At 48.3% G+C, this 19281-nt stretch overlaps 1 protein-coding gene across 1 annotated transcript; it reads left to right on the top strand.

The window, feature by feature from the left end:
- Positions 1–17694: 17694 nt before the first annotated feature.
- On the top strand, positions 17695–18753 carry LOC110470570 (G-protein coupled receptor 183). Its single transcript, XM_021530317.3, has one exon. It carries the CDS (start codon positions 17695–17697, stop codon positions 18751–18753), a length of 1059 nt encoding a protein of 352 aa, XP_021385992.3.
- The last annotated feature ends 528 nt before the right edge of the window (positions 18754–19281 follow it).

Below are 19281 nucleotides of genomic sequence, written 5' to 3'. Positions count from 1 at the left end.
GTATGTGCAATTTCCATTCAGTTCTCCTCCTGCATTGGAATTAGTCAAATGAGAATCACAGGCTTAGCTTTTTCTGGTTAAAACTCTCCTCTACAGAAACCCTGTCCTGTGTGTCCTTAGGAAAGTGTCTCCAACCCTTCCATGGTCTCAAAGCTGACAGAGCCAGTTATCTCCCTACCTCACAGTTTCTTTCCTTTAGGCTACAAGGGTGCTGAAAATAACACTGGAAATCTCACTTCACAGTTTCTTGCATGGCAGCAAGCAACAGAAACCACCCAAAAGAGCACCTTTTCTTGAGCCAACTCCCACATGTTTGCAAAAAGGGTGGGGCTGCTGAGCAAACAGATCTGTTCCCTCTCTGATTACTTTGATACTAAGACCATATGGGCCTCCGAGCTGGTTTCTACTCCCTGGAGCTTTTGTTTGTGGATATTGCATGTTCCTTTGGGGAAAAAAGCAACCAAAAACCAAAACCAAAGCCCAGTGATTTTACTAAGTGAAACAAGCAGGTACGGTAGTGCTGCATATGGTGCTAGTAAAATTGTAATAGTGAAAGTTGGCAAGAGTCAAGCAGCCTTTGTATTAATTCTCTGGAGCTTCAGGTAGAGCCTAATGTAATTACTTGTTTTACTTTGTAGCATTTTAAGAGAGAAGTGTGTGTTTTAAAAAGTTATATTTCCAAATAAAGTGGTCATGTCTGGAGAAGACAAAGTGCCCGATTCTGGTCCCTCTGAATTCAACAGCAAAACTCCCATTGACTTAGAGTAGGATTAGGTCCCAAATCTAAGAAATAACAGCAAACAGAATTGTGCAGTTTTAAATTCACTGTCCAGGCTACCAGTTTATAACTTTTTCCTAATTTTTATCCACTTAAGTTCCAGAAGATTTGTTTGTCCTCAGCTCCACTCTCTGCATCTGAATATTAGAGCTGATTTTTTTTTTCACATGAAGACAGCTGCTTTGCAGTATCTCAGTGTAAGTGGGTGAGTCCAGAGGTGCTGAATCTCACCCACACAAACACAGTGACTTAATTCAAGAAATAATTGTGTCATGCTTTTCATAGAATAATAGAACATCCTGAGTTGGACAGGACCCACAGGGATCATAGAGTCCTGCACAGGACAGCCCCAAGAATCACACCATGTCTGTGAGAGTATTGTCCAAATGCCTGTTGGACTCTGCCAGGCTGGTGCTGTGACCACTTCTCTAGAGAGCCCATTCTGGTGTTCAGCCACTCTCTGGATGAAAAATCTTCCTAAAATCCAACCTGCCATGACACAGCTTCATTACGTTCCCTTGAGTTCTGTCACTGGTCATCAGTGGGAAGAGACCAATGCCTGCCCCTCTGCTTCCCCTTGTGAGGAAGTTCTAGACCACAAAAATGTCAATTATTTCAGAATTCCCCAATTTGTTACAAATTTAATTTTCCTAGGTAGATTCAAAAGCCCTAAAAATTGAACTTATTGACATTGCTCCAAGAAGAATAAAATGTTTGAGTGACTGCTGGGAGGAGCTTTTGATCTTTTTCTGACTGTTTTATTTTTGTCATTGATTGAGGCATTAACTAGGATTAACTTTCTTGTTGATAGCAAACCTGTGAGTTTTAGAACCTGCCTCTAATTAATTGAAATCTATAAATCTATGTTGTTTGCAAACTCTCATCAAGAGTTAGGCAAGAAATAGATCTTACAGCAGCCTAACCCAAGCAGTTGATAATATTAGTAAAGACTGACCATTTGATCACCAAATTAGAAAATAATATGGATCTATTGCTTTTATCTCTTGGGCTTGGTATAACATATAATGACAACACTGGTGGGAACCATTTTTAACTTGGATGTCCATAATCATCTTACTGTACATTTTTTTCTTTAACTAGTTTGTCATTTAAAACTTTTTCCACAGTAACCTGCTTTCTGGGTACATGTATGTCTTCCTGATTTTCATTTAATGCCTGAATAACAAGGCTGAAATGCACCAAGATCCTTGCTCTGCCTAAATGTTGACTTAAGAATTAGTCCCCAGATCCCCCTCTACAATAAATGGTACATGAAGGAGCCTTCCATGGCCATCTGGTGCCAAACAAAGGCTTCTATCAGCTGCAGTTCACCTTCTCCTACGGTTCCTACGAGGAATGGTTTTTTAGCACCTTGGCTTGGCCTGTGTTTTCTATTCAGGTGTTTATGGTCTCTAATCAGCACCTAGCTTGCCTGTACTGGAGTTTATCCCATACCTACAGTGAGGTTTTCCTTAGGGCTTCTCCTGGCCTGCTTTCAATCTCTGGGGCCATATGCTTCCAGAGTGAGATGGAAAGCACATTTTATTAAATGGACAAAACCCCCACTAAGGCTGCCCTGCCTCTTGGTAATTTCAGTCCAGTAAACCACAGGGCTTATTATTGAGGTTTTCTCATTGATTCTCTACTGCCTCTGTAGGAGATTCCCTTACAAGATGAGGGAAACAGTGTCCTGAACTTTAGGTGGCACCTGCTTCAGCTGAGACTTGTGGGAACCTTCACCTGCCTTGGCTTTGTGTGCCCTATCTATGAGACCTCCTCCACACCTTAGGAAATGCATCAGCATTGACTCTGGGTGTGACATCTGGGGCTCTCCCACCTCACATGGCCTCTCATGACAGATGACACCTTTAAAAGCCAAATACCCTTAGGTGTCCTCTAGGAACCAGGACCTCACTGCTCTCAGGGTGTTCTGCTTCCTCCCATTGGTTTCTTCCCTCCCGCCTCCCCACACCTGGCCTTGTGTAAGAAGGACTATCTCTGAAAATAAATTAAACTGCAACACATCCACCAGTGCCCTTATTTTTACCAGGAAACAACATTCATCCCCCTGACCTGTGCCAAAGAGCTGCTGGCAAGCTGGCAAGCTGCACAAGTCCTTGGGACTGCCTGTACAAGCAAAAGTTGTTATGATGTACCCGCAAAAATTTGTGAATATGCTTTGGGAACATGGAAATGCCTGATGGTCCTTGGGGCTCAGACAAGAAGAACAGAGGGACATAAGGGTCCAAAAATACCCTGCAGCAGCATCCTCCCAGCCAAGCCTTCCACACTGCAAGGACCTGAGCCTCTTTCTCCCACTCCTCCTGTAAGCCCTGACAGCTGAGAAAGTGTCTGGGAAATAGGAGCTTGGTGACCTGTTTACAAGGATATGTAGTGATAGGACAAGGAGCAATGGCTTTAAACTGAGAGAGGGCAGGTTTGGATTAAATTTCAAGAAGAAATTCTTCACTGTGGGAGTGGTGGGACAGTAGAACTGTTCCCAGAGAAGCTGTGGATGCCCCATCCCTGGAAGGGTTCAAAGCCAGGTTGGATGGGGCTTTGAGTGACCTGGTATAGCAGAAGGTGTCCCTTCCCATGGCAGGGGGTGGAAATAAGATGATCTTTAAGGTTCTTTTCATCCCAAACCATTGTGATTCATTCGGTGCTGTTTTATACGCTGCAAAGAGAAGGATTTGCCTCCACCCAAGGTGCCCATCAGCATTATGGTATCTGCATGCAGTGGCAACATCGAGGCAAAACATTTCTGTCAAACCCTTACAACACAAGAAAAATGCATTTTTCTATGGAAAGTTTCATGGGAAGAGCTCCTGAGGGCATTGGCCTCACAGCCCTGCAGGATGTTGGCTTTCATGAGGAAAGGTGTTTTATAGGGGCTGCACTATACTGACCAGGTTTTGCTTTCTGACACCATACACCCATCACCTTCCATTGGCCAAAAATCCCCAGTTCTCCATATTGTGTGCAGGGCTTGAGGTCCAGCTCCTCCCCAAAAGCCTCACCAGAGCAGCAGCTTGGCAGAAGGTTGCGAGTGTGGAAAGTGAGAGTGAGTTTGCTTTGTGTCAGTGGTGATTGCTGGTGGCATTTCCGCCACTAAATATGGGGGCAGCCACTAAAAACAAATCCCGAAACCACAGAAATTGAGGGGGTTTTGTCTGGTTTCTAACAGAAGCAATAGCTGCCCGCATCAGCTCTGAATAATTTCACGCTAAGTCAAGACATGCAACAGTCCAAGGTTTAAGAACATGAGAGTTTGCCCAGAACTTTTTCTCAGTTTTGCTTTGAGGTAAGTTGGTGATTCAGAGTGAAACCTGGCTAAAACCATGATGGTTACTTACTTTTAAACGTTCCCCTACCCAGGAACATTTGAAGCACGCAAGTGAGAGCTCTCTGTGCCCAAAGAGGCTGAAGTTCAGGCAGGAGAGTGAACATCCAAGGAAGGACATGGGGGAAGCTATAGGGGTTCCCTCAGGCAAATCTAACACCTAATTTTCTTAAATGCCTCTAATTCATACACACTAAGAAACAAAGATTTTAAACCAAAGATGTTGGTGCAGCAGCTCCCATAAAACCTGACCATGGCTGGGACCCCATTTCTGCCCACATCCTCGCTGTTGGGTGGAGGTGAGGAGATGTGAAGGCGTGTTTTGATGGAGGCGCCAGCGTGAGAGACACTTGGCACTGAAGCAAAAAATCAGCTTCCAAGCGCGTGGTAGGGAAGGTTTTGCATAGGACGCTGCGTGCTAAAAAAAAAAAAAAAAAAAAAAAAAGGGATTTTCCATCTGATTTCTCCCTCCCTCCTTTATGTTAATCGCCCGTTCCAGCTTTCCCGGAGCGCTCACAGAGGCTCAGCGCTGCCCGTGCTGCGCAGGGATGCGCGGCCGTCGCTGCGGTCGGTGCCGCGCTGTGACGGTGATCTCCAGTGGCACCGGGGCCACCCCATTCACCTCTGCAGCCCGGGAAACCAGGGTGGCAGCAAAGTGAGCTCTGGGTCTTTCTGCAGCCAGGTGCGCAGACAGCCGGTCCCTGTAATCTGTGGTAGGTGTGTGGCGAGTATATTTCCGTGGTATTAAGTCTGCTTCCCAGATTTCACCTCTAGGTATTCTAAAATGTAGCATCTGAGGATTAAAATCTATTTTTGCTTTCTCTCCATTTTCCTTATTTCTTGTTGTAAATCAACATTTCTTTGGCATCGGTGGCTATGGAGAGGATGTGGTTGAGGGCTTAGAAGTTCAGTTTCCCTCCATGTCCCCTCCCTACTCCAGATAGGCCCAGAAAGAGAAAAGAGTCCCCTCCTTCTGCTGCACTTCTTCCCACTTCTTTCTAGCACCCTGCTGACACTTTCACACAAGACCAGACCCCTGGACACAACCAAACCCCTGGGCCAAAATGGGCTGATGAACTCAGCCTCATCTCCTCTCTGGGCATCCTGGGGTGAGAAACCAGTCCCATGTGTCCCTGTCCCATCAACATCTTCCACACAGGGTAAGGAGGCTTCCTGCCACCCAGGCCAGCTGCCATCACCTCAGCAGCCCCTGTGGTCCCAGAGCCAATGGCTGCTGCATGGAGGAATGCCTGAGCTGGCCTCTGCCACGCTCCATCTGCACCAAGCAAGCTGTGCCGACTTGTCTCAAACCCACAGGTGATGTGGGATGACACATTTTCCCCCTTACAAAAATCACTTTTCTTCCCTTAAATGTGGGGTTTTTTCACCAGCTCCTCACCCTGCCTTGCCTGTGCACAGCAGGCTCTGCCATGAGCCCCATACAAGGCTTCACAACTGGTGTGCAGCAGCAATCATACAGAGATGAGAGCAACCACTTCCTCCACCACCTCTGTGAATCCACACCAGGACCTGCAGACAGCTCTGCACCCCCTCCTCAGCCCAAGCCTGGGGAAACATCTGCCCTTAGAAATTCAAAAGTCACTCAGCACTTCTTCCCTGATGCACCATGCACACACAGGAGTGACAGCAGAGTGACTTTTCCTCTGTCCCTCTGGAGCATCTTATATTGGGAGCAGCAGCATAACTGTGGCTTTGGTAGGCTGCGGTTCCTTCCTGTGCCTGCTGGAAGCCCTGGAGGTGTTAACACATCAGCCCGCTCAACCCGGCATCTCCCTGCTCAGGGCTGAGTGCCAAGGCCCTGCAGGCACCCTGCACCCTCAGGAGGCCAGAGAAAGTTCAGCACCACCTGAGAAAGGGGCATTTTCACCTTGGCAAGATCTCTTCCTCCAGTAGGAAAGGAAGGAAAGGAATCCAAATGTGCCATCCCGCTGTGGCATTGCCCCATGCTACCTGGCTCCTCACTGGCAGGCAGGATAGCACATCTCACCCAGTTGCACAGAGGCATTTTAGAGAAGGTTTTCCTACAGGAAACAATCCTTAAGTAAATGTTTAGATTGGTCTAAGGACCATGGTTTGTCACTTCTTGATCCGGGTGGCTCAGCAGACATCCATTTAACCTGCCCTCTGGACCCAGTCTCCAGTGGCCCAGCAGAGAGCATGATTTGTCTGCTCAGGGTTATTTCTGTCACAGAAGCCCATACTCCATGCATTAATTTGCATCTAATTAGCATTTGCTTAGTGGAGTTACTCAAGGGCCACAACATGGTACCTTTCTTTTACCTTGGACTGGTTTCTGATGAAAACCGTGTCATCCAGTAAGTACTGTCAAGTTCAGTACATTTTACAAGACCTTCTCCTTTCACAAGAATTCCATTTGAAGGTACACGACCCCTTAGCCCAGCCAGCCTCAGGGAATCTACCCTCAGATATGCTCCACCTCAAAAAACAGGATGAAAACATTCACATCTCAAGAAGAAAATGTGTTTCTGAGCACAAAACCACCTTCCCCTTATGCTCACTTCAGTCAGCCACTAAGAACATTACAAAGATTAATCACATTGCCAATACATATCACACCAGAAAATGTGTTTGTGGTTTTTAAGTAACAGGTCAACCATAGAAATCAAGTACTAGGAACAACTGCAAAATAAAAAGTACGCAAGCAGCGAAATTGAGAATGATTTGGGTGTTGGGTGATCCAGCAGCATGAAGCCAGTGGGCAAATGCCCACTGGTGTTGGTGAGTCTGGCTTCAAACCTGGCCACTGAGGGTTTGGTGGGTCACCGGTGCGTGCAGAGCCTGGAGGTGATGCACAGCTCTGGCTGGTGGTGAGGCAGTGGGAGCTGAGTGTCGGGAAGCAGTGGGAGCCCTGGCTGCCTTTGGGAGGATGGCAGGACTGGCCTCCAGCAGGCCTCCCTGGCAGCCAGGCTGGCATGGCTGTGACCAGACCTTTTGTTCCTTGTAATGAGAAAGAGCTGAAGGCAGAAACTGCTTTTTCACCTCAAGGTATTCCGTCTGCCAGCCATAGCTGGGCTATTAATTTATGAACCAAGTGTGGGTGGGGGGACTGTGCATATCCTTATCTGCACCTTCCGAGGAGTATCAAAGTCAAGCAAGTGAAACTACACTGTCTCCATTTCTAGTAAATAACTAATTGTACTATAGGGGCTGGCATTTATATCAAATTGGAATGATCACTCTATTTTCCCAGAGTACTTGAATGCATTAAAAAACAGAACCAAAAAAAAAAACCAAAAAAAAACCACCAAAAAAAACCCCAAACGAAACAAAAAACAAAAGAAAACACAACCAAAAACCAACCAAACAGAAAACCCCACAAATAAGACCACTGCAAAGAGGTGCCTTTCCTCTGTTTGTGAGTTATACAATTAATGGTCAAAGCCAGCTGAAGTCATCAGATGACTATGACACTGGAGAGATTGGAAATTACTGGTCTCCCTCAAATTTCCCCTAGCTCTTAAAAAAAAATCCCCTTTGTTTCTTGCCCTTTTAGAAATATTCTTCCTTATTCCCATTTTCTATCAGCCAAGCTTTAACTCATTCTGACACCAACCATTTGCAACCAGAGCAGTCACTTCCTCTCCGAGCAGGGACATTCACATGGTTATAGGGAGCCAGCGATTGAAGACACACTTAGGAAGAGAGCTGAATTCCTGCTTGCCTGAGGGCAGCCGTGGATGATGGGGAACCAGGTGTGCTACATGTGGTGGTAGCACTGCTGTAAGAGCTGGGTAAGGAAGGAGATCTGTTCCTGCACTTGAAAATTATTTAGAAGTAGCAGGATTTTAGACATCTTTGAGCTCAGACTTTGTGGGTGTGAAGAACAAAACACTTCTCTCTGACTGCACATCTCAAGATTACACGTTTTAACAACACCAGAGTGCCTGAGCTGCTGCAGACCATTAATGCTAGTGGAGAACCAAACAACAGCAACAACAACAAATTAAAAAATAATAATCAGAAACTTATTTACACAACATGAAAACATCACTAGCAAAACACCAGGGGAATTGCAAATGAATTATTTTAACAGCCCCTAAATGTTTCCAGTGTGGCTTGCAGGCAAGATCCCTTTTTGGGATTTCTGGCTTCATGATGCTAAACCATACAACTGCAATTTGTAAATAAACCAATCCATACCACTTAATTCCCTGCCTCAGATCCCTGTCCATGAGATGCAAATTATTCCTCAGTGTCACATGGCAGAGGTAAAATCTGTGCAGATGCTAGGCTGGTAAGCAGTGGGGATGCTTGGCCCCTGGTGGAGAGGAATTATCCCTGCCTCTGCAAGTGACTGCCTTGGAAGTGCTGGAGCTTCCCACTCGTGCAAAGCCTTCCCAATAGGAAGGAGCTTAGAGTCATGGGGCCTTAAAATATATTTTTTTTTCTCTTTGGGCTGAGGTCAGGTAGGGGCCTCTTTTTGCCTGGCTGAGCTGTGGCTCATGGCTTTGTGGGGTGGCTGAATGTGATGCTGAGCAGGCTATACTTCTATGTGTAAAGGAAGGGGTCTGTTTTGTGGAAACATCTTCCCTTAAGCTAAGTTCTGATTATGTTTTTTTCCTAAAAAAATATTTGTTTTGAGGCGAATTTTCTATATCTCCCATGTACATAAAAAACTCCCCTGAAGATGCAAAAAGCTTGTACCATTTTGTTTCTGGTTTTTATGGAGTGCTTAGAAGTCTCTCCACTTGCAATTATGCTGACAGATCAAGCACTTCGTGATCACAAATCATTTAAAGCATTAAGCATCTAATGTAGCTATAGTACAGCCCAGAGACACAAGTGTTTTCAATAAGCATTAGCAGCTAAAATGTTGCACTCTCCATGTATACATTACAAGTGAAACATCAAGAAGCAAAACTTCCTCTATGAAGAAAGAATTTTGAAAATATATTCCAGGCATTTAAGGAAGGAGACCAACCTCAATGTCAACTCAGGAGACAAGAATGGAGAAGCAAAGGCAAGTAATAAACACATTAAAACAGTAATATTCAAACCTTGAATATTACTATTTAGGGTGGAGAGGATCTGTCTGGTCTTACAAGTAAGCCCTAAAAGGTAAAATTTGATGGCTGCAAAATAAATTCTTCCATATAATTCAGACCTTTACAGCATATCCAAAATTCAATCTCATTGAATGCTTAGGTTTGGGGCAATCTGCTTTACACAGTAGCTTTTCTTATGTAGGCACAAAAAGTTGCAACACAGCAAAGAGAAAAAGAGCAGAAAGTGTAGAAGGTTTGGTGAAGTCCCTTGCCCATTGCAAGTGGAATTCAGGGGAGATCTGCTAGGGAAGGGAGCTGCAGAGAAATGTAAACCCAGGCCCTACACATGAGCAAAAACAACACCCAAGAGCCATGTAGAAGTTCTGGCCCTATAAATTAAGATCTTCCTGCATTAGGAGTGTCTGTCCCAAGGCAGCCCAGGTCCCGTGCAGACACGCAGCACTTGCAGGGTTGTGTGACAGCCCTTGTCTGGGTGACTCTGACTGCTTCCTCCCGGGACTGCGCTCTGCTCGTGCCTGGCGCCGCGTGGGCCACTCCCTGCAAGTGAATCACTGTTGTGGTGCACACAGATCTGTCTCTGCTCTGCTCTCACCGGGTCTAGGCAGCATAGCCAAAAAGCCAGACTTCACTCTGACCACCACTGGTAAGGGAGGCCTTTGTTAAGAAAGGTTTTCCTTAAAAAATATTTTTATTCTGCAACAAGCTGGTCCCACTCTCTCCCAAAAGCCACAGGATTCTGCAGGATTAGGGTTGAGGAGGTGGAAATACACAGAGGTGCTGAGTTCTCGGGGCTGGCTCTGCACCTGTTTCAGGCACCCTTTGAGCAAGCAAGAACAAACCACTCTTGAAAAAAAAAATGAAGTGCCGAGATCTCCAACTATTCGCTGCTCACTTAACTTCTCTGAGGTTTCCTTTCCCACAATAAAGCACAGAGCACCCTCCTCTCTCACATGCAAATGCTGGGTAGATAAATCAGCAGGCAAAGCTGAGGCATTGAGATTGGTGCATTGAATGCATAGGCAGGCCCAGAGGGTGAGGGTCGGCAGGACAGGTTCTAGTGGGAGGCCAGGAACTCTCTGTGTGCCCCAGGGGTCAATACTGGCTCCAGTCCTGTTCAATGTCCTCATTAATGACACGGACAGAGTGGCAGAGGGCACCGCCAGCACATTTGCTGGTGACACCAAGCTGCACAGGGTGACAGATATGCCACAGAGTCATGCTGCCATCCAGAGGGACCCTCACAGGCTGGAGAAATGGGCTGGCAGGAATTTCATCAAGTTCAGCAAGAAGAGCCACAAGATCCTGCACATACAGAAGAACATCCCCAGGCACCAGTACAGGCTGGGGGCCAGCCAGATGGAAAGCAGCTCTGCAGAGGGAAAGGACCTCAGCCTCCTGGTGGACACCAAGCTGAACATGAGGCACCGATGTGCCCTTGTGGCAAAGAAGGCTGATGACACCCTGTGTCCCTTAGGCAAAGTGTTTTCAGCAGGTTTGGGGAGATGATCCTTGCTCTGTGCTCAGCACTGGTGGAATTCTGGTTTGGCTGTGGGCTCTGAAATGAACAGGGTCTATGCCTTTATTAATGTTTAGCTCTTTATTAAAAAGTCAGCTTGGCAAGGGGCTGTTGTAGCTTTCCCGGTAGCCAAAGGTGGAGAAGGCAGCAGAGTCTGTCCCTGGAGTCTCCGTGGCACGCTGGTAGCTGGAGGTGAAGAGGTGTCCAGTCTGTATCTGAAGTCCTAGCAGACTGTCCTCTCTCCTTTTCTCCTGGCACACTGGTAACCAAAGGGTGGGGGGATGTGCAGATCCTGCTGCCGAGATCCAGCAGCAGCTGTCCCCTCTTCTTCCCTCCTGGTAACACCAAGAAGTGCGTGTTCCTTTGTGCCTGCTTCCCACAGCCCAGTCCAGTCTGGTCCTCTGCAGGTTATGGTGACAGGTCAAACACAGACTAGGGATGGGGTTCCCTTTTCCCCAACCAGCACACCCATCCAGCCCCCTCCACTGTGCCCAGCCTTCCATCTAGGGGTGTTTTCATCCCCAAAACCCCCTCCCATGATTCCACTGGATTATTTTGCATCCCGGTCCTAGTGTGGGTGGGGTTGTAGGTGATTCCCAGGAGCAATTGGCTAATTAACATTTCAATGTCAGTACTTAGTTCGAGCCAAATGTCCCAGCCAGGCTGTTTTGTTCATAACAGGCTCCTCTGTACACATAGACATGGAAATACTGGAGAAAGTCCAGCAAAGGGACACAAAGATGATGAAGGAACTGGAGCAGTCTCCTGAGAGGAAAGGCTGAGAGCTGTGACTGTTCAGCCTGGAGAAGGCTCAGAGGGAGCTCAGTGATGTGTGTAAATTCCTGCAGGGAGGGTGGAAACAGGACAGAGCCTGGCTCTGTGTAGTGGTGTCCAATGACAGGATCAGAGGCAACAGGCACAACCTGAAACACAGGAGGATCTGTCTGAACATCAAGAAACACTTTTTCACAGTGAGGGCAACTGAGCACTGGCACAGGTTGCCCAGACAGGCTGTGTCTTGAAGATGTTCACAATATGTCTCGACATAGTCCTGGGCAATCAGGTCTGGGTGTCTGCTTTAGCTGTGTGGTCGGCGCAGATCCTCCTCAGAGGTCCCATCCAACCTTCGATTCTGTGATTGTCTGAGGCATTGGTGCATGGAACAGAGCACCCCATGGAAACGCTCACAGGATGCTGATTTTTGCCACAGAACTTACCTGGTATGTGTTTGACCAGGCCAAAACCTGGTCATAACATGGCCTAAACATTGACCACAAAGAACAAATGGAAAAGACTCACAAGTTACAAAATATAAGGGTCTTTGGCCCTGTCAAAAGAAATTGTTGTATAGGATCATAGAGATCCAGACTGAATTAAGATGTGCATTTTTGGCACTTTTTCTATCACGAACACTCATTTCTGTGTTTTGTGATCATCTTCTACGTTGGTTGTTTTTGCTCATGTTGTAGCTGTACGTTAAGAATTTGTGTGTGCACATATAGCATTTGTGGCCCTGACATAAGAAAAAAGCAGATAAAAATAGGACCTCAGTTCTCCAAATTTGCCTTATGATTGTTTTTTTTTAAAATAAGCATTTAAACATTGTTTTTAACCACAGAAATCAGATACCAAGAAAACTTTCATCTTATTCCTGCAAAAGCAAAATGGAGTTTCTAAGTCATAGCACAGCGTGGGAGAAAGTGTGTTTCATGCTCACTGGAGGAAGTTATTTTAGAATGTGAATTTCACTGGTATTTCTCCTGCTAAGGTGCCCTGACCCTCTTGACTAAGAGCTGCCCCTGTTAGCACAGCTACCCCCTCTCTGCAGCCAGGCTTCACAAAGCCACAGGCACATGGAAATAGTGGTGGTTGCATGGCCCACACACAGGGGTTCATTTTGGGACTGGAGGCAAGGGAATGTGGAAGGAAGCGGCTCCCAAAGCTGCTGCCATGCTGTGCTCCACTGCTCAGGATGTTGAAATGAGCTGTGCCACCCTCTGACTGGCGTGACTTGGCGCTGCACCATCATTTCCAGAGCTGGTGCTGCATGTGCAAAACAAAATCAGTCATATCATGCAGAAGCAGATTTCAGCTGCTTTGTTATTCAGTATTTCCCTCTTAGATTTAGAGCCAGATTAGGTTTCAAACACATCAAAACTCCAGCAAGTGTTTTCTTCAGATTTTTATCACAAAATGGTAGGAACCTTCAGATTTTTATTCCTCTACACTTCACATAATATGGAGTTAAAGCCTCTAAAACATTGTCCTTCCCACACAGATGCTGTTACTGAATGGACAGATGAATGTCAAAATCAGGGATTCTCCTCATTTCTGTTCTACTGCCAGATGAGTAATGGTGACCTGGGATGCAGGGGCTGAGCTGTGGAAAATCCCTGCCTGTTTCTTCAAAACTGAAATCTCTTGGAGATTTTTTGTGTCTACACTCAAAACTTCCTGGAAATGTTTTGCACCAGAAGAGAGAAAATTTAACCAAAGCCAATGGGGAAAGCAAAAAGGGAGAGGCAATGATGATACAATGGAAAGAGGAGGCACAAACTTCCTGCTGTCTCTCTGTGAAGGGGCTGTTACCTCATTTGTTATGCTGCCTTGCCCTCAGAAAGTCCAGCTCCAAATCATCTCTCAACTCTGGGAAATCCCAGCAGATGTAAACAACTACCCAAGACGGCTTTGCACCCGAAGAAGAAGCCCTGGAGGAAGCGCAGTGATGGATCTCCCAGCACGTGCCTGCAGGCGCGGCTCTGTCTGAGCTTCCCTCGCCACATCACAGCTGGGCTGAGCTGATGGCCTCAAGGGCCTGATCCCACAGGAGCTGCAACCTGGCTTTTCTGCTGGGCTGGGAAGCAACATCCATGGCAAGGTCTGCAGCAGCAAAAGGAGACTGCAGACAGCCTTCATGGAATGGCAGAAAGTGGTGTGCTCTGAGGGTGATGTGAGAAGAGCCACAGTGACTGTGAGGTGCACATCTGTTCTGAAATACCCAATATGTGGCTCTAGAAGTAGCATGTGGTGGTTTCCAGGCAGGGACCTGGCTGGAGACATGCCATGGTTAAGGACCGTGATGCACATTTCAGGAGAGAGACACTCCATGCCAAGTGTCTGCACAGGACTCCCCCAGAAGGTGTCCCCTGTGCTCTGGCTGCATCCCTGGCAGCAGGGACACCCTGGGACACCAGGTCCTGCCCACCCTGGGAAGGATACCTGGGCTGTGGAACTCTGCTTGCTCCCTGCCAAGCCCAAGGAAGTGTCATTATGCAAACACGGACACAACAGAAGAAAGCCTAGACCCAGCTTTGAAGTTGAACCTCACTCCTCAAATGCCACACTACATTCCACTGGGCCCAGTCAAGAGCAGTAGAGATACTGCCCTTAATTTAAGAGATTAAACGAAATGGCTGCACACTGGGGTGGACAGGGCTTCTCTACCCTGTCTGAGGGGAGATCTCGTTTCAGCTCATCCAGTGTTGCAGAGGCAGGGAGCAGATCCCCACAGGTGGGAAGAGGATGCCCTCAGTCCCTTGCCCCATCTGAAAGGGCCTTGCTGCTGTGCAGTGTGGAGTGGTGCAGCCGTGCTGGGCTTGCTGGAGCCGTGCAAACGGGTGGAGCTGGGCTGCACTCCTGTAGCGCTGCACCTGCTGCACACAGGGCAGGAGCGTGTTTTGCACAAAAGAACCCACTTCCTTTGTTCTGCACTGCAAAAAGAAAAATAAAATCAGGTGGAGAGCATTGTTTTCCCTCTGTCTTATTCCCAAGGCAATAGGCACAGTTGTCACCCTGGACATGGCTGTCACCCAGAACTTTGGGCTCTTCCATCTGTTTTTGAGGCTGGTGATGCCACTTGGGTCATCTCCCTCCTCTGCGCAGGGGCTGGGACCCCGCTGACCCTCCTTTACCCAGGCCCCCTTTGACACAGCGACGGCACTTCCCCACTCCCGTGGGCTCCATGAGAAGTCCTCCATCCCCAGGCAGGTGGGATTCCTCTTGTGGGGTCTGCAGCTCTCTTTTCAGTGCCTTTGTGAGCGCAGAGCCGGGGAGACGGGAGGGGCTGTACAAAGGGCCTGCTTGACTGCTCGGAAAAGTCCCGGGCCAAGCACTGGTGATTCCGACTGGTCCAAGGCACTCTGGGCCCTGGGTGGAAGCCAATGGCATTTTGCTGAGGTTCGTCCAAATTTATTTCTTCTGCGATGGAGATAAAACTCTCATGTGGGAGACTGTCATGAGGGCGGGCAGGAGCTCTGCACTGTCAGTACCACAGTGAGCCCCGAATCGATGAGGCTGGAATTTGTTTCAGCTGCAGCTGTTTGTCGTGCAGTGCTTTAGGGAGATGAAAGGATAGTCCTGGATCCAGTAGCTGGTGTGGGCTCAGGATTTCTATAGACTCAACACTTCTCTAATGTTAAATCCATTGCCTGTTTTCACCATCACGATGAAACAGCTCAAGAACATTTGAACCCCACACAAGTCTGATTAGCTTAACTCTTGACAGATGTGCAAGTAGAAAACCCCTATTTTACTAGGGAATATTTTTAATAGTTTACTCAGTAGATATTCTGTTATTAGCTGACCTTTCCCTCCATGTAATATAAACCCTCGAGCAACAAAAGTATCTTCATTAACAGATGCTTGTTAGCCAATTTTCACTATTAGTCTTGCTAGGTACCTTCAACTTCTAGTAAATTCATTACAATAATGTGTAATTTCTCTACAGATGACTCACAGTACATGAGTACACAGATTAGTACTGAGTTTAATGTCACTGTTTTAAAACATTAGAAAGATTATGCAATTAAATAATTAGTTGAGCTTTACTGACCCAGAGGGAAATATGGAAGTTCAGCTTAACTGTAATCTTAACTTTTGTATTTATTGGCTTCAGTTTTTCAGTAACATCCTGAATGCTCTGTGATGGGAATTTCCTGGTTTATTAGGATTTTTTTTTTTTTGAGGGATAAAACCAGACACCAGCAAGATCATCACCACCACCACAAAAAAAAAAAACCCAGACCCTAGAACCATTTAAAAAAGCCTAAAAATTCCTCTTGGGATTTGAAAACTCTAGTGGTCTCCAGTAAAAAAGCCATGGGGAAACCATGGGGAAGGCCATCCTGCTGGTCACAGGGCAGGCTGCGCTTCTGCAAACATTTTGGGAAGTGCTGGGAAGGAAAGTACTCTCTCTTATGCTGTAAGACACACACATACAGGGCTGAGGGATAAATCACAGCCCTCCACTGCTCAGCACTCTGTGGGGACAGAGCCTGCTGTGAGAGTTCCAGCTAGGTCAAGGGGCTTTGCCCCACTTTCACCACACAATATATCATCTTAATAACAAAAATATTTTTCCACTGAGGGCAAATTGTTTCATTGAACTCAGTCTCTGCCCTAAGGAGCCATGCCCGGTGATGTCTCTATGTGTGTGTGAAAGGCAAATCTGGGTTTCACCACAGGCACAGCATGGCTTGCACTGGCCACAGGCACAATAAGCTCCTTTGAAAAATTTGCCACAACTTTATTGTAAAAGCTGCTGTGGTCCGATCGAGCTGCCGTGACCATGCGCTTGTGCCCGGGCTGAGCACCCTGGACCGCACGTGAACCAGAGCTGAAGTTGTTTTCATCGCTCAGTTGCATTTTGCATCCTTGTAGAAGTTTTCAGAGTAAAACCCGAAGTCGGCTCAGATGTCGGGAGCGATTGCCGCGCAGGTACAGTCATTTATCTTCTCCAGTACAGCCGCTACTGAGAATATCCCCCGCGGCGGCAGTGTGCCTCTCACATACCGAAAGAAAAAAAAAAGCCCCACCCAGAAAGAACACAGTTTTACTAACCCTAAGGATAAAAAAACCCCAACAAAAAACAACAAACAAAAAAAACCCCAAATCTCACAGCGCTTTTATAATGTGAGCGAATCCCGGGAGGCGCTCACACGGCCGGGGAGCCCGAGTGCAGGACGCGGGCAGGAGGCTTCGCGCTCGCCGCCCCCCAAAAGTCGGGCGGGAGGAGGAGGAGGAGGAGGAAGAGGAGGAAGAGAAGAAGGCGGCGGCACCGCCGCATTCAGGTTGGAGCCCCTGACCTCCCTTTCGTGCTTGTGGCTTTGACCATCCAGCCCCTCGGGGTCCGCGCCGCCGGGGACGGGAGGCAGCGCTGCGCCCGTCCCGTCCCGTCCCGTCCCGGCGGCAGCGGGAGGTGAGCGGCTGCGGGACACGCGTCCCGGGAGCTGCTGCAGCCCCGCAGCCGAGGGGACACCGCTGTCACCAGGCATGAGCGCGGACCCCGTGCCCAAAGCGGGGCGAGCGGCGGGACAGCGTGCGGGCAGCGGGGTTCGGTGCTGGAGTGTTCTCAGCTCCCTGATCGGACGAGCATGGGTCACGGGATTTTTGGGGAAGGTTTTTTTTTTGGTTTTTTTTTTGGGTTTTTTTTTTTTTTTTTTTTTTTTTTTTTTTTTTTTTTTTGTGAAGGTTGGTTTTTTCCTCCCTTTGAATTTCTTCAGTTTTGTTGCTGCTTCGGTCCCGCCCGAGAGTTAGGAAAGTGCTCCTCAGCACTTCTGCCCGCCGCCCTCCCAGTCCCGGCCCCTCCATTTTTTGGGCATTTTCTCAATGAAGCTCCACATTCCCCTCGCAGTGAGTAAATTATATCATTGCCCCCAGATGAGTTTGGGACCTTCTTTGTGTGACAAGCAATTTCTCCTCCCAGCACCTCCAGTCCTTTCTCATATTGATTGGACTTGAGAAAAAACAAAATTAAGAGTAGCTCGTGATAAGAAAAGGAGAATGAGTCACAGCCACTCTTGAGATGCTCTCACCAAAATCACAAGAGAAGCATTTTCCAAATGACTTGAGCTGTGTGCTGCAGGGAGGGGTGGCTGGAGTAGGGGACAGGGCTTTTGCTTAGTGATGAGGGCCAGTTCTAAAGGTGCCGCTCTTCTTATCAATAAACTGCAGGTTTCATGTCTATTCTTATTCCAAGGGAGAGAGCAAGAGCTCGTGAGGTACCGTGGAAATGGCTCTTGTGGAGAACGTGTTCCTGCCCGCCAACCTCACCTCCAGCAATCAGAGCAGCTGCAACGTGCACAACCACCACTTCTCAACCAAAGTCACCTTCTCCCTTTTCTATATCATCCTGCTGGTGTTCGGTGCCTGTGGGAACGTCCTTGCCCTCTGTATCACCTTCCAGCGCAGGAAGAAGAAACTGAACTCCACTGACCTCTATCTGGTGAACCTGGCCCTCTCCGACGCCCTCTTCACCCTGGCACTGCCCGGCAGGATCGCCTACTACATCCTGGAGTCTGACTGGCCCTTTGGGGACTGGTTCTGTCGGATCACAGCTTTCATTTTCTACATGAACACCTATGTGAGCATCTACTTCATGACCTGCGTGAGCGTGGACCGCTACGTTGCCGTGGTGCGCACCAGGCACCCTGGCAGGATTAGGAAGATGAGCCGTGCCAGGGGCATCTGTGTCCTCATCTGGTTCTTGGTGTTCCTGCAGACAGCTCCGCTGCTCCTGCGGCCCATGACACGAAGGATGGGAGACAAACTGACATGCATGGAGTACTTCAACTTCGAGGAGATTCCCAATCTGCCCTACCTGCTCCTGGTGGCCTGCATGCTTGGCTTCTTCTTGCCTGTGGGCATCATCTTGGTGTGCTATGTGAGGATCAACCTCAAGCTCTGCCAGACAGCCAAGGAGAACCCGCTGACAGTGAGGAATGGGCACCACCACAGGGCCTTCACTGTCATCCTGGTGGTTCTGCTGGCTGTCCTGCTCTGCTTCAGTCCCTACCACCTCAACATTGTCCAATTCATGGTCAGGAAGATTCTCTACCAGCCATCCTGCCGTGAGCAGCAAGCCTTCAAGATGTCCCTGCAAGTCACTGTGGCATTCATGAACCTCAACTGCTGCATCGATCCCATCATCTACTTCTTCGCCTTCCGGGGCTACAAGCGGAGGCTGCTCCGCATCTTCAGGAACAGTGGCTCCCTGGCCACCTCCTCCACTGCCAAGACCCCGTCAGAGAGCAACAGCAACAGCCAGCCACCGGGCTCCAGCTCCGTCTAGCAGCACTAGCCCCTCCCTTTTGCCCTGGCTTGTGACTTATGGACCACCCTTGATGGCAGGAGGTGGAGTTGAGCTGCAGGACCAGCACCTTCAACAGGCTCCATCACTTCCCTGCCTGGAGCCAGGGGCTCTCTCAAAGCCAACCCATCTGGGACAAAGCCCTGCCTGGCTCTGCATGCCTGGCTCTGTGCTCAGCGCTGCTGCACCTGCCAGCCTGGAGCACGGAGAGGCACCTTTTCATCCCAGCCCCAGAGGAGGCAGCTCCTGCAGCTGCTCTGTCTGTCTGGCAAACCCAGCTGGAGGTTTCCCAGCACTGCACTGCATCTCTCTCCTGTGCCTGTCCGCACCCCCTGTGGGGCTGAGGTGTGCTGGTAACCACCATGGATGTCCCTCTGTCCCCTTCCCCTGCACTGCCCCTGGAGCACTACAGCAGCATCCCTCCAGGCTTCAGGGCAGACAGCATGGAGAGTTGGACTCAGGGCACTCCAGGAAAAGTCTGGGATGTTATTTGCATGCAGAAGATGGCCT

Source organism: Lonchura striata, chromosome 2 (assembly GCF_046129695.1).
Source record: "Lonchura striata isolate bLonStr1 chromosome 2, bLonStr1.mat, whole genome shotgun sequence".
NCBI classification, from domain to species: Eukaryota; Metazoa; Chordata; class Aves; order Passeriformes; family Estrildidae; genus Lonchura; species Lonchura striata.
Note: the sequence above shows the minus strand (reverse complement) of the source record. Positions and strands in the feature narration are given on the sequence as shown.